This window comes from Phyllostomus hastatus, unplaced genomic scaffold (genome assembly GCF_019186645.2).
Source record: "Phyllostomus hastatus isolate PE091 unplaced genomic scaffold, TTU_PhHast_1.1 phas_scaffold_60, whole genome shotgun sequence".
Classification (NCBI taxonomy): Eukaryota; Metazoa; Chordata; class Mammalia; order Chiroptera; family Phyllostomidae; genus Phyllostomus; species Phyllostomus hastatus.
In genome coordinates, this window is record NW_025334038.1 from 17,100,329 (window position 1) to 17,115,084 (window position 14,756).

General features: G+C 45.0%; 1 protein-coding gene and 1 pseudogene across 1 annotated transcript; both read left to right on the forward strand.

Annotated features, from left to right (window-relative positions):
• Positions 1-317: 317 nt before the first annotated feature.
• On the forward strand, positions 318-12,775 carry LOC123810325 (annotated as a pseudogene).
• Positions 12,776-13,492: 717 nt separating this feature from the next.
• Positions 13,493-14,755, forward strand: MCCD1 (mitochondrial coiled-coil domain 1). Its single transcript, XM_045826100.1, has 2 exons — positions 13,493-13,789; positions 14,282-14,755. Exons 1-2 carry the CDS (start codon positions 13,619-13,621, stop codon positions 14,462-14,464), a joined length of 354 nt encoding a protein of 117 aa, XP_045682056.1. The 5' UTR covers positions 13,493-13,618; the 3' UTR covers positions 14,465-14,755.
• The last annotated feature ends 1 nt before the right edge of the window (position 14,756 follows it).

The window sequence follows — 14,756 nt, forward strand, 5'->3', positions numbered from 1 at the left end:
AGTATCCTAGATCACCCAGGGGTGAAGCCTGAGTAGTAAATTCCTACAGGTTCACAGCTACCTCTAGGAAACAATATTTCAGAGACCCTGTGTAATGCAGGGGTGCTCCACCACATCCCTACCTTTGTGGTCCTTGGCCCTCACTTCTCTTTCTACTCAATGTCTCGGGGCCATGGAAGGCTTCCTTATCTACTCAGGTTCTGAAATGCCTTTAGGACAGAAGCGGGTTAGGTGCCCCAGGAATCCTGATCTCACCTTCCTGGGCTGTGACTTCCACCTAACCTTGGCTGGCAATGGTTAGGTTATCATCTCAAAGAATGTTGCTTATCACAGAGGACCCGGATGGGAAGGACTCCCTTGGGAAGGTGGACCCCAAATACATCACCATGGATGAAGGTACCTGCTGTCCTTTCCTACGGATCTTCCTATATTCGTTTCCTCCTGTCCTCCCACCCTCCGGACACCTCAATATCCAGGACAGAATCCCCCCACTCAGGGAAAATGCTGAGAAAAGGGAGGAGGGCGCTGGTGTGTGTCCCCTCTTCCCTCCTGTAGGGATGCCTCCAGGAACCTAATCCAGTTTTGGAGAGTTCCTGTTTGTGGCCCACAGTGTCTAGTAGCTGCCTGAAGCAGCATCTGGATACCACACTGCAGGTATCTGAGAAGCCACTTGGTACAGTGACCTGTCAGTTTCCTGGTGGCCTTTATCATGTGTACTCAGTCCTCAGAGCCACAGTTGTAGATCCTTATTCAGGTAGATGAAGTCCTCATTGTTGAGGGTGGACTGAAAGTGTCCCCTGAGTAAGCTCTGTCAGGTAGCCACACAGCAAGATGTGGGAACCCAGGGCCCATGGGCATCAGCCTAGGCAGGGGCTCTGGTGTCCTATCACACCCTCCTCACACCCCTCCCACCTCAGCTTCCTCCTTGTGATTGGTCACAGCAAGCCTCAGTCACTATCAGGACTGAAAATGAAACTTGAAGCAAAAATGTCACTCCTCCTTCTCTCCTGTGAGGGGTCAGTGTGAAGTCCCACCCACAGTGCTGGGAAGGGAGACGGGATGTGTGGACCTATGTCCAGAGCCTGATGCCACTCTGCAGCCTCGCCCTGGTGATCATACCCTCCCAGGACCCTCAGGTTGCTGAGAGATAGATCCAGAGAGTCTTTCTGGACTTTCCCTCTAACAGCAGATGGTCAGGTCCCAGCTTCTCCATCTACCATGCCCACTGCTTCATGCTCTGATCCATTTTAGAGTTGAGGATCCAGGGAGAACTGGATGGACTTGGCAAGAGGTTTATTACTCAGAACCTCGAAGATCAGCCACAATGTCCTCTCTCCACCCTGAAGACCTTAAAGCTCAGTCCTTACCCTCTCCTGGGGGACGGGAGTGGCAATGCATTGCTACCTGTTGTTTTTTGAGAGACAGCTCTAAATATCTTGCAGTTTCTGAGTACTTTGTTGCTCAACAGAGATCTGATTAGGTGACTCTCCCATCTATATACATACACAAATGACAAATCCTCAAATGGTATACACATGGTGGGATTGGCTCAAATCCATCTCCAGCCCAAAATACTGTGGTCAGAGAAGCAGGTTGCACAGAGCAGAAGCTTTTATAACTTGCAGAATGAACTCATGAGGCATGATTTTACCTAACATGGGCTTTGAGCCCTTGCCAATGGGGCTCAGTTGGTTGGGTAACAATATGAAGGATTCCCAGTCAGGGCACTTGATTGGGTTGTGGGTTCAGTCCCAGTCAGGGCACATATGAGAGGCAACCAGTCAGTCGATGTTTCTCTCTCACATCAATGTTTCCCTCCCTCCTTTTCTCTCTCCCTTCCCCTCTCTCTAAAAATAAATACATAAAGTGGGCTTTGGGCATGGCCGGCACTGAGCACTCCACAGACTGTGACAGGATGGTCAGCATTTCCAATTCTGTATGCAGAGATGCCTCTACCCACAATGGATTTTTCTTTCATCTCTTCTTGGGGGTAAGGTCCTCATCTTAGCACCTGGATAATTCCTTTCCCTGGCACAAAATAAAATGATTTCTTCTCACAGTTAGAAAAGGGAGGCCAGGCAAAAAACCAGTATGAGAAATAGATCAGAAATAGGAAAGCACATGACAAATGCTTGCAAATTTGGGGGTAGAAGAATACTTTGGGGAAAGAGTCGTAATCCTAATTATCACTACCCCCCCAAAAAAAAACCTTACAACCCAGCACCAGGACTGAGCTCTTACCACGAGTGAGTCAATCACTGTGCTTCATGTTTCTTCACAAGAGCTGGTGAGACCAGTATGGGCTGCTCAGCCTCAGAAACATAGGGCAGCTGTGCACAGCCATCCAGTCCTGAAGTGGGAAACATATTATCTGAATACACATGTGTCTGACTATGTAGCCCAGAGAAATCATATAGACAGGTTCTGAAAGAATTGTTTGGACACTAATTAAATAATTTGTGTATGTGTGAGAGGAAAAATCCTGCCTTTCTGTTTCTATGACTGTAATACTTTTTACCTTACAACTGAGACCGTCTCTAACTGATACATATTTAGTCAACTTTAAAAATAATTATCTTGACTTCCAGTTAAGATGATGGCATAGGCAAGCACAGCTTGCCTCCTTGCACAACCACATCAAAATTACAACTAAACTATAGAACAACCATCACTCAGAACTGTCAGAAATTGAGTTGAATGAAAGTATGACAACTATAGAATTAAAGAAACTACATCCATCCAGACTGGTAGGAGGGGTGGAGATGCAGAACATGTTGGTCCCACATCCATGTGTGGTGGATAGAAATTCAGGAGGGATATCTCAGATGCAAGTAGTCCCAGGACCCCAAGCCCAGGGTTCCAGCACCAGGAAGAGAAGTCCTCATAACGTCTGGCTGCAAAAACCAGCAGGGATGAAGTTGGTAGAAGAAACTTCTGGAGTGCTAAGCAATTGCTCTTAAAGAACCCAACATGGATTTACTCAGACTCACTCCAACTCACTCCCTCTGAGCTTCTTGAAAGGCACCAGTGGCATACAGAAAGAAACTTAAGTGACATCAAGGTGAGAGCTGGGGGATAGCTTCTTCCCAGACGGAAAGGTGGGCAGAGGCCACTGTCCCTTCTCTGAACCCTCTCTCCACAGACCTACAGAGCCAGCAGGCTGGTGCCATATCTGAGACTCCATCAACCTGGCCAACACTGTTTGCCGCACCCTGGAGATCCCCTGAGGCTCCATTCCACCCAACTTACAGCTGTTAACAATGGCTTTTCCTTTTGAACAGCTGGTCTTGACTCATGCTTCACAACTTCCTAAATCCTCTCAAACAAGCAAAAGCCAGCCTCAGTAAGCCCCCAGCCCCCTGAACCTCTTGCTAAATAGTCCCAGGCACGGCATTAGCAGTAGCCAGCCTGGACTCACAGCTTAGTTTCCCCTAAAATTCTTCAAGCCCAGTACACGTAGCAGCCATCTCAGATTGGTTTATAGCTCAGACAAGGTGGCCCCAGGCAAAAACAGATGGGCTATGATCTTGGCCTGCACCACCTGGAAAGCCCCAGGGCCTGTGCACCCAGTGGACAGCTACAGACCATGTTGAAGCACCACTATCCTGCTCCTGCACAGCTGATCCTCCAAAGTGGGCAGAGGTTGGTAGTCAGTGGTCACAGCCAGTCCTTGCAGCTGAATGGCCTGGCTAAATCCCTCCCAGCGATCTACCAACAACAATCAAAGCTCAACTACAAGAAGAGGATGTATTCAGCTCCCACAAAGGGTATATCCTGAGTACCCAGCTTGGGTGATAGGGGAGGCTGTGCCACTGGACCCTACAGGACATGTACTACATTAGGCCAAACTACCAAGACAGGGAGTCAAAGCAGCTCTACCTAATACATAGAAACAAACACAGGGAGGCTGCCAAAATAAAGAGGCAAAGAAACATGCCCCAAGCCCTGGCTGGCGTAGCTCAGTGGATTGAGTGTGGGCTGAGAACCAAAGTGTCGCAGGTTCGATTCCCAGTCAGGGTACATGCCTGGGTTGCAGGCCATGACCCCCAGCAACCTCACATTGATGTTTCTCTCTCTCTCTCTCTCTCTCCCTCCCTTCCCTCTCTAAGGATAAATAAATTTTAAAAAAATTTTTAAAAAGAAACATGGCCCAAATGAAAGAACAGATCAAAACTCCAGGAAAAGAACTAAATAAAATCGAGATAAGCAATCTAAGCAATCTATCAGATGCAGAGTTCAAAACACTGGTTATAAGGATGCTCAAGGAAATTAGTGAGGACCTCAATAGCATAAAAAAGATCTAGTCAGAAATGAAGGATATACTAATTGAAATAAAGAACAATTTACAGGGAAACAACAGTAGAGTAGATGAAGCCAAGAATCAAATCAATGATTTGGAACATAAAATAGAAAAAAACAATCAATCAGAACAAGAGAAAAAAGAATCCAAAAAAAAAAATGAAGATGGTTTAAGCAGCCTCTGGGGCAACTTCAAGAGGTCCAAAATTCACATCAACGGATGCCACAAGAAGAAAAGAAAGAGCAAGAAATTGGACACCTATTTGAAAATATAATAAGAGAAAACTCCCCTAATTTGGTGAAGGAAATAGACATGCAAGTCCAGGAAGCATAGAGAGTCCCAAACAAGATGGATACAAAAAGGCCCACTCCAGCCCTGGCTGGTATAGCTCAGTGGATTGAGCACGGGCTGCGAACCAAAGCATCACAGGTTCAATTCCCAGTCAGGCCACATGCCTGGGTTGCAGGCCATGGCCCCCAGCAACTGCACATTAATGTTTCTCTCTCTCTTTTCTCCCTTCCTTCCCTCTCTAAAAATAAATAAATAAAAATCTTTAAAAAATACTTTAAAAAAAAGGCCCACTCCCAGACACATCATAATTAAAATAACAAAGGTTAAAGATAAAGAGAGAATCTTAAAAGCAGCAAGAGAAAAGAAGTTAGTTACCTATGGGGGAATACCCATAAGACTGTCTGCTGATTTCTCAAAAGAAACTTTGCAGACTAGAAGGGATTGGCAAGAAAAATTCAAAGTCATGAAAAGCAGAGACCTACAGCCAAGATTGCTCTATCCAGCAAAGCTATCATTTAGAATTGAAGAGCAGATTAAGAGCTTCCCAGACAAGAAAAAACTAAAGGAGTTCATTATCATCAAACCATTATTTTACGAAATGTTAAAGGGACTTCTTCAAGAAAAAGAAGATCAATTATGAACAATAAAATGGCAATAAACATATATCTATCAACAATTGAATCTAAAAAACAAACTAAGCAAACAAGAAGAATAGAGACAGAGCCATGGATATTTTGATAGTTTTCAGATCAGAGAGTAGTGTGGGGGAATGGGTGAAGAGGTGAGAATAAGAAATACAAATAGGTAATTATAGACAACCATGGGGATGTAAAGTACAGTATAGGAAATGGAGTAGCCAAAGAACTTATACTCATGATCCACGGACATGAAGAGTGGTGTGGGGATTGCCTGAGGGAGTAAGGAGTGCTTGATGGAGAGAGTCAAAGGGGTAAAAATTGGGACAACTGTAATAGCATAGTCAATAAAATATAATTTACAAAATAAAAATAATTATCCTGAATGCATTTAGAATCATAAATTTGCATAAAATTATGTCTTTTGATGAAAAGACATTTTTCTAAAAGTGTAATTTGCTGAAAACTTTCCTTAGTTCTAATTAAAAATACTAAATTGGTTTAGGAATTCAACAAGTCAGAGAATAGAAGACAATTGCAATAGAAATATAAACAAAATTCTTTGTTCCAGTTTTATTGCAATATAATCAACATGCAGCACTATGTAAGTTTAAGGTATACAGCATAGTGACTTACATATATTGTGAAATGATTTTCACAATAGGTTTAGTTAGGACTCATCATCTCATATAGATGCAATTTTTTTTTGCTTGTGGTGAGAACTATTAGGATCTATCATTCCCTTAGCAACCTTCAAATATACCATATAGCAGTGTCAACTATAGTCGTCATGCTGCACATTCCATCCCCAGCACTTACTTACCTCACAACTGAAACTTAGTACCTTTGACCAGCATCACCCTACTACTTCTACTTCTTCCTCTGGTAACCACAAAACTGATCTTTTCTAAGAGACACCACCCACTGTGTGCCCCAAACCAGAAGTCAGAAGAACCGAGTATCAGGTTGGGGGAAATTTCAACCCCCATAAGCTTTGCACAAGTCAAGGTGCTGCTGCTTGACTTATTAACCACATTCTGTGTCCATTTATTCTCTCCTTAACTCAGTCCACAGAGCAGCACAGTCACATCACTCCAGAAGCAAACTGACCCCTAATCTTCATGATCAGGAAACCCAAAGCACTGTCCCCTCCCCTGATGTCACACTTTAGCTCTGCTTCATTACAAGAGGGTGGTAGGTGTTCATAGCAGATTTTCCCCCAATAGTGTCAGCCGTGAACATTGGCCCAAATGTCCCGTTCCGTCTTCTCCCAGGCCTTTAGGCTTTGCTGTGAATCTGTCAGTCATAGGAGCTGGGGAAAGGACGTGGAGATTCGTTAGTGCTGTGTCAAGGCATCAAGATACACCTCTCCTTTTCTACAGGCCCACACAGTCTGTCCCTTCCCAGACACATGAAATAAACACAGACCAGCCATGTGTCTTTAAAGAATACTTCAACACTCATAAAGTTATACAGACTTACTTAATAAACATGAAGTAATGAATATAACTGTGTGACTTTGGTGAAGGGGAGTTCAAAGAGCCAGAAAGCTGGTATTAGACTCCTCAGAGGAGCCGTAATAAAGAAACTTACAGGTAAGCTAGTAGATAATAGTGTAACTATTGTATATGTAGTATATTATAATATAAAATAACAGAAATAATGATAATAACTAATGTAGCACAGATGTCAGCACCTCATGTCTATTTACACATTGAATCCTGCCCAGCACATGAAAATAAACACTATTATTTTCCCATTTCACAAAGCAGGAAACTGAGGCAGCACAAGGGAAAGTGCTTGTGAGACTAGAGCAGGGAGTCAACATAGGCCTCCAGGGTGCAGGTTCTAGGCTCCCACAGTTGTCAGTGGACCAGGAGCTGACAACAGAGACTGATGCCCCAGCTGCCGGGATCTGACCTTGATCCAGGTCTTGCAGGCTAACAAGCTCTGAGAGAAAAGAGAAACCAATAAAAGTTCAGTTGGTTGTGAAATACTGCTTCTTTCTCTCTCAAGGTTCTTCTTCAGTCACTCTAAAACCAGATAATTCCTTTCTCTGAGGGAGGATAATACCCTCACTTATTTAGGGGTGCATTTCACTTACTTAAGGGTTTAGACATGAAAACATCTTAAGAGCCAATAAAATATTGTACAGAGAAAAAAAAACACTTTTGAAAACTTGAGATGAAATACTATGAGGGAATTCTATCAGCTGTGAACATGCAGTTTCTGACTCTTGTTGCAGCACAAATGCTTGGGTTTCCTGAGCTTTCCTAATAACAGCAGGAGGCAAGACTGCATAGGAAATGTGCAATACATCAATAATTTACTTAAAAACTTTTAAGGACAGATTCCTTTTGTTTTTAAGCTTTATATTTTAGTTAACAGTGTTCATCAAACTAAGATTAACAAGCATGGTGATAAGGTATATAAGGCAGAAGGGGAAAAGATTGAATTAGAGTTTTCAAATCCACAGGATATGGTAATAAAGGGTCTTGCCCTGGCTCGTGTGGCTCAGTGGACTGAGTGTGGGCCTGCAAACCAAAAAGTCACCTGTTTGATTCCCTGTTTAGGCACATGCCTGGGTTGTGGGCCAGGTCCCCCAGAGAGGCAATCACACATTGATGTTTCTCTCCCCTTCTACCTCCCTTCCCCTCTTTAAAAATAAATAAATAAAATCTTTTAAAAAATGAAAATAAATAAAACCTTTTAAAATAAAAAATAAAAAAATAAAGGGTCTTAAACATGCACCTCATAACTAATGCCAGAGTAATTGAGATAGAAGTCAAATCAGGTTTGGGGATCAGTAACCGAAAGGCAAAAAGAGCCCGCCTGTGTTGAAAGGGACAGCCAGAGTGGAGGAACCGAAGCAGCATTTGCTACATGGAGGTGTCCACATATCACTCAGTGATGACAAGCCACACAGCTATTGGGTACTGAGGAGGGTGTCACCACCAACACCAAGGCCAGACTCCAGGACATGGCTGATTCTCACTCTGGAATCTGGAAAGGGGACAGCACCTTCACCTCTGCTGCTTTAAAGTCTCTAAGCAGTTCTGAAGAGCAGTCTTCTCCAGGGACCAATCCTCAGAAAGAAGCCTTTGGATGAGAAGAAGCTGGCTAGGATACAAATAAGAACAACAGCCATGAGCCAGAAGGACACCAGTCAGCCTGCTCCCACCCAGCCTGGGACCTGGCCCACAAACCAGGCACAAGCCCTGAGTGGGAATTGAACCAGCAACCTTTTGGTTCACAGGCAAATGCTCAACCCACTGAACCCCACCAGTCAGGGCTACTATTCTTAAAGGGTTTTTCAGAGTTGGAAAGGAACAAGCTGGCTATGTTGACTGGTGTCCTTCTGGCTAATGGATAGAGTCGGTCACCACCAACTCCAGATCTAAGACAAAGATGAACAACAAGGAGCAGTGTCCTGCCAAGGAATCCACTCTCCTTCTTCTGGTTTTTCCACATGGTATGAATTGGCTTCAGCACTTTCTGGAATCTTCACCCACCTGGCCCTGCACAGAACACAGAAGATGCGTCCTGTGAACTGACATGACCTCCTGGAGGGTTTGCATTCAGCCGGCTGGTTCTGGGCTATTTGCCCTGCTGTGCACCTCTAGCTGCTGACTCCTCCTGCAAGAGCTTGCTGAGGAGAGCTGCAACCAGCTGTCCAGGCCTCCTTCAGCTTGTCTTTGTCCTCCTCCAGTTTTGAAGAGCTCTCCAAATATCCCTTCATTTCTGCAAGCACTCCTTGAGAGTGCCTGGAACTTCTGCAGTTCATTTACTTGGATTTCTGTAGAGAGTCTGCATAGATCCCTTTTCATTGGTGAGATCTCCCTTCTATTCTGGGCAATTACTGAATGGGCCTGTTCTTTATCTCTTATGGAACCCTTTCATTTTGATGCCAACACACTCACTTGGATTTCTGAAGATGACAGGGCTTTTTACAGGCAGGCCTGGGCTCCCTGCCTCTTCTCAAGCTCTTCTCCAGTTTGGCCACACCCACCTCCTTGCTGGCAAGGTGTTCATTAAGGCAGCTGACTTCCCCTCATGATCATCCACAGCGTATTCACCACCTGCACACGTTCTGTGATGCAGACAGAGGTCTGTTTCTGGGCATCTACCAGCTGTTTGAGCTGAGTCAACTCATTCAATGGTTTGAGGACTGAGACTTTATTTTGGATAGCACCACTTCTGCCTCTGCCCTGGATGCCCTTGACTGCTGGAACTGACCCCTGTGTCAGTTCTTCCACTCAGCCTCACAGAGAGTCAGCTGGTACATCCCTAAAGACTTCCTCTTCCTGCAATCCTCCAGCTCAGCCTGTGCTTCTTTGTACAGGTGCAACAGCTTGCTCACCAGCTTCTTGAGTTCATCTGTCATCCTGTCATGGCCTCTTTCACATCCCAGCATCATCACTGGCCTCCTGCATCATCCAACTTGTTTTTTTAATATTTTATTTATCTACTTTTAGAGAGGGGGAGGGAGCAAGAGGGAGAGAAACATGGATGTATGAGAAAAACATCAATCAGTTGATTGATGCCTTTTAACTTGCATGCCCCCACCCAGCCTGGGACCTGGCCCACAAACCAGGCACAAGCCCTGAGTGGGAATTGAACCAGCAACCTTTTGGTTCACAGGCAAATGCTCAACCCACTGAGCCCCACCAGTCAGGGCTACTATTCTTAAAGGGTTTTTCAGAGTTGGAAAGGAACAAGCTGGCTATGTTGACTGGTGTCCTTCTGGCTAATGGAACACTTAATGCATCCATTCTGAATAGCTTTTATAATGAGGATTTGGTTAAAGGTTTCAGCAGCTTTTGCTGTAAAGCTCTTTAAATCATGGATAAATGAAAAAGATTCAATGCAGTAGCTGCAAGACTTCAGGAAGTCAGCATGGATAACAGACTGATGGAACTTTATCCTGCCACTAAACAAAGCATTGAGCAGTTCACAAAGTACTTTAGTGAGGCAGTTTTAAAAGAGCTTTCAGCTTCTGGCCAAGATGGAGGCATAGGTGGTCACACTGTACCTCCTCACGTAACGAAAACTAAGGACAACAAGAATTTACAAACAAAAAACAAGCAGAACAGAGAGAAACAAACCAAATGAAAGTCTGAATACCATACATCCAGTCCAGTAAGGAGGGGCGGAGTCGGAAGCCTACGGAGAGGAGTCAAGGGGTACCCGCAAGAAAAACCAGTGGCTGGCAGACGTGGGCGCGCAGGGCGCAGATGGCAGTTGGCAGACCCCAGAAGCGCAGGGACAGCTGATGGACTGGTGGCAGACCCTGGGCTCAGGAGGCCACGAGCAGACCCAGTGAGGCACGCAAGGCAGCCGGCTGTCCACAGCCACATTCGCGCGCAAACTAAGCGAAAACGGCAGCGACACAGACCATGCAACCCGGGGACCCAGCACCGGGAAACAAAGCCTGCAGGCACGGACTGAAAACACCTGTGGGAGTTGAGGCCGGGAGATTCTCTCAACCTCACAGGAGGCTCCTTGGGGAAACCCAGAGTCCGAGAGAGTGCACAAGCCCACCCACCCGGGAGCCAGCACCAGAGGGGCCCAATTTGCTTGTGAGAAGCAGCAAGGGGACCAGAGTCCTGGTGAGAGCAGAGCAGACACCATTGTTCCCTCTCAGACCACGCCCCCACATACAACGTCACAACCCAGGGACTAAGGTGCCCCGCTCTGGTGAACACCTAAGACTCCGCCCCTCATACATAACAGGAATGACCAGACCAAAGGAAAAAAATAAAATAAGATTAAAAAGATGGCTCAAACAGTTAAAAGCCCCAGAGCCAGTTTTTTAAAGCAACCGAGAAATAGCCAACCTATCAGATGCACAGTTCAAAGCACTGGTGATCAGGATGCTCACAGAATTGGTTGACTTTGGTCATAAATTAGATGAACAAATGCAGACTACAATAAGAGAAATGAAGGAAAATGCACAGGGAACCAATAGTGATGGAAAGAAAACTAGGTTTCAAATCAATGGAAGGGACCAGAAGGAGGAAAGGAACAACCAAACAGAAAAGAATGAAGAAACAAGAATTCAAAAAAATGAGGAACAGCTTGGGGACCTCCAGGACACCTTTAAACATTCCAATATCTGAATTATAGGGGTACCAGAAGGGGAAGAGGAAACAGAACAAGTGGAAAAGTTATTTGAACAAATAATAAAGGAGAACTATTTCCCAATATGGCAAGGGAAATAGACTTCCAGACAGTCCAGGAAGCTCAGAGAGTCCCAAAGAGGTTGGATCCAAGGAGGAACCCGCCAAGGCACATCATAATTATATTACCCAAGATAAAAATGAAGGAGAGAATTCTAGAAGCAGCAAGAGATAAGGGGACAGTTGCCTACAAAGGAGTTCTCATCAGAATGTCAGCTGATTTCTCAAAAGAGATCTTGCAGGCAAGAAGAGGCTGGAAAGAAGTATTCTAAGTCATGAAAGACAAGGACCTACATCCAAGAATACTCTATCCAGCAAAGCTTTCATTTAGAATGGAAGGGGAGATAAAGTGCTCCTCAGATAAGGCCAAGTTAAAGGAGTTCATCATCATCAAGCCCTAATATATGAAATGTTAAAGGGACTTATTTATCTAAGAAAAAGAAGATAAAAAATATGAACAGTAAAAAAAGACATCAAACTCACAGTAACATCCACACCTAAAACAAAAGCAAACTAAGCAAACAAAGAGAACAGGAGCAGAACCACAGAAATGGAGATCACATGGAGGGTTAGCAATAGGGAAGTGGGAGGAGGAGAGAGGAGGAAAAGATGTAGAGAATAAGTAGCATGGACAATAGGTAGAAAATAGACAGGGGGAGGGCAGGAATGGTGTGGGAAATGTAGAAGCTAAAGAACTATGACACATGGACATGAACTAAAGGGGGGGAATGTGGGTGGGAGGGGGTGGGCAGGGGAGAGGGGAGTGAAGGGGGAAAATGGGACAACTGTAATAGCATAATGAATAAAATATATTAAAAAAACACAGGTGAGATTGAAAAAAAAAAAAAGCTTTCAGAATATGTTCAGAATCAGCAAACCATAGGAACTCCAGAAAGAACTTCAAGAACAAATGTCCCGTGGTGATCCATTTAAGGATATAATTTTGTATGCCTAGGAGGAGATGAAAAAAAATTCCTAAAACCATTGTCTTTGGTTGGAATAGTCTGGTCCAGTGTAAGGAGCACCGTGAAATGGAACAAATGAAGGTGCTTGTTGCAGAGCAACACATCAGGCACTTGAACCCATACAGCCCTCTCCTTGCTGCCTCTACTACTCAAGGTCAGTCTGAGCTGACTCTGTTACTGAAGATTCAGGAGTATTTCTATAACACTCATTTCATAAAAACCTTCCAGAAAATAGTGGTGCTTTTTTACAAAGCTGAAGTCCTGAGTAAGGAGCCCATTCTGAAGTGGTAGAAGGATGCACATGTTGCAAAGGGGAAAAGTGTCTTTCTTGAACAAATGAAAAAGTTTATGTAGTGGCTCAAAAAGGCTGAAGGATTTGAATCTGAAGATGAAGACAGTGAATGAATTTTGAAACTATAGCATCAGTAAAGCAAACAGAGGTTGCAGATAAAATGTCACGTCTAATGTGTCCTACTTTACATAAAACATGATATAAGGGCTTTCATAGCAAATTTTATTTTACCTGTTTCTACGCTTACTGGAAATGTTTAGTTTCAAAAACATTTTAAGTAGCTACAGGAGCTATAGATTTGTATCTAATGTTGCATTTAGTCTTTTCAGTTATCTTCTACCTCCTGTATTTTCTACTATAATAATGTAATTTAAGGCCTTCCACAGTGAACAGTTCATTTTCCTGGGTTTCCTATAAAAAGTTGTCAAGGTATAATTTGGTTTAAAATGTTATAAAAATTGTTTGCAAATTAAACTGTAAAGTATCCAGTCTCAAAAAAGCAATGATTTGTGTGATAATTTGGTATGCCCGAAGCCCTCCTCATCCGAGAAAACTGTGTATACAGCAATTCATTAACATGAATTTTGAGTATTTGCACCATTGCTTGTTAATATTTTCTTGTACTTCTAACCCCAGATGTTCTCGAGTCCAATTGTTCCTCTTTGGTTTTCATTCCTTACTGAAGCCATGGAGAACTTGAAAGTGAGGTCTTTGGGAAATTGTATGTGGCACAGGTGATGGGAAGAAAGTTGAATTTTTTTTCCCATTAAGAAGCTTCTTCTGGGAGTTCTGCCTTAACTGGCAGCAACATTTTCACAACAGGAACAGGATTCTGCCCAGTGCCAGGCTGGGAGGAGGTGAGGGCAGGGCCAGGCACTGAAGCGAGACAAAAGGCTGGGAGAAGCCAGTTCCTGGTGGCTGTTGGGCAGCTCAGATAGCTCTCTGCCTCACCCGCCATGGTCCTCCTCCTAACCTGGCTTTCCCGGTGTTGTGGCCGCCTCCTTCTCTTGCCTTCCTGGCCCCTGGCCCCTGAGGGATCCCAAAGATGCTGCTGTTCCCAGAGCCCTGAGGCAAGCACAAAAGAGACCAGCTCCAGAGACAGTGGGAAGATGAAGTCCCCCACTACGGTAAGTGGCACCAGGAGTGGAAGGCATGACGGGAGATTTGGGAGGGGGGCCTCATTGTCATCCAGCTCCACAGGCCTACCAAGGACATATACCAATCCAGACCCCTGGAGCTTGTCTCCTAGTTCCAACTCCCAGCTGGCCCCCCCACCCCCACCCTGCTAGACCTCAGAGCTCCCTTTCCTAGCACTCCCCACCCCACAGTCCACTGAGTTCTAGAGCAGGAATTTCCCTTCATCTAACAGTTAATTATTTCTGGTGGTGGAGGGGGAGGGACAGGGGCAGGCAGGCAGTCCTCTCCTTCCTCCTTTTACAAGGAGTCCAGTTACAGCCCCTGGGCCAGTGACCTCTACGTGACCACCCCCTTCCTGAAGGGCCTATGCCTAGGAAGCTACCCTCAAACTAATCAAAACCTAGAGGCAAAATTCCTAACTCCCAGCCAGTTTCAGCTCCCTGCCCTGGCTGAGGCTCCCTCTCATGTCCCCTCCCCACCAGGGACCCAGGCACACAGCTGAGCTGGCCCAGGCGGAGGAGCTGCTGGAGCAGCAGCTGGAGCTATACCAGGCCCTGCTGGAAGGGCAAGAGGGAGCCTGGGAAGCAAAGGCCCTGGTGCTCAAGATCCAGAAGCTGAAGGAGCAGATGAGGAGACACCGAGAGAGCCTGGGAAGAGAAACCTAAGCTTCCCACCAGTTCCCACTTTGCCCTCCTAACCTGAAACACTGCACACTACTTGTGACCCTGAGTCCTTCGGTTGGAAACGTACCAGCCTTTCCCAAGCTACTAAAAAAAACAGAAGACACCTCCAGAGGACCAGAAGTTGGAAAGCAGTGGGGTAATCATGACCTCTGCAGTCTTTTTAGTCACATCCCCCACTATGCTTCTTCCCACTCACCACCTCAGCTCCACATACATAACCTAAAACCACCTCACCCCAAATCCAATAAAAGGAAAGAGTGCTTACAGACACAAT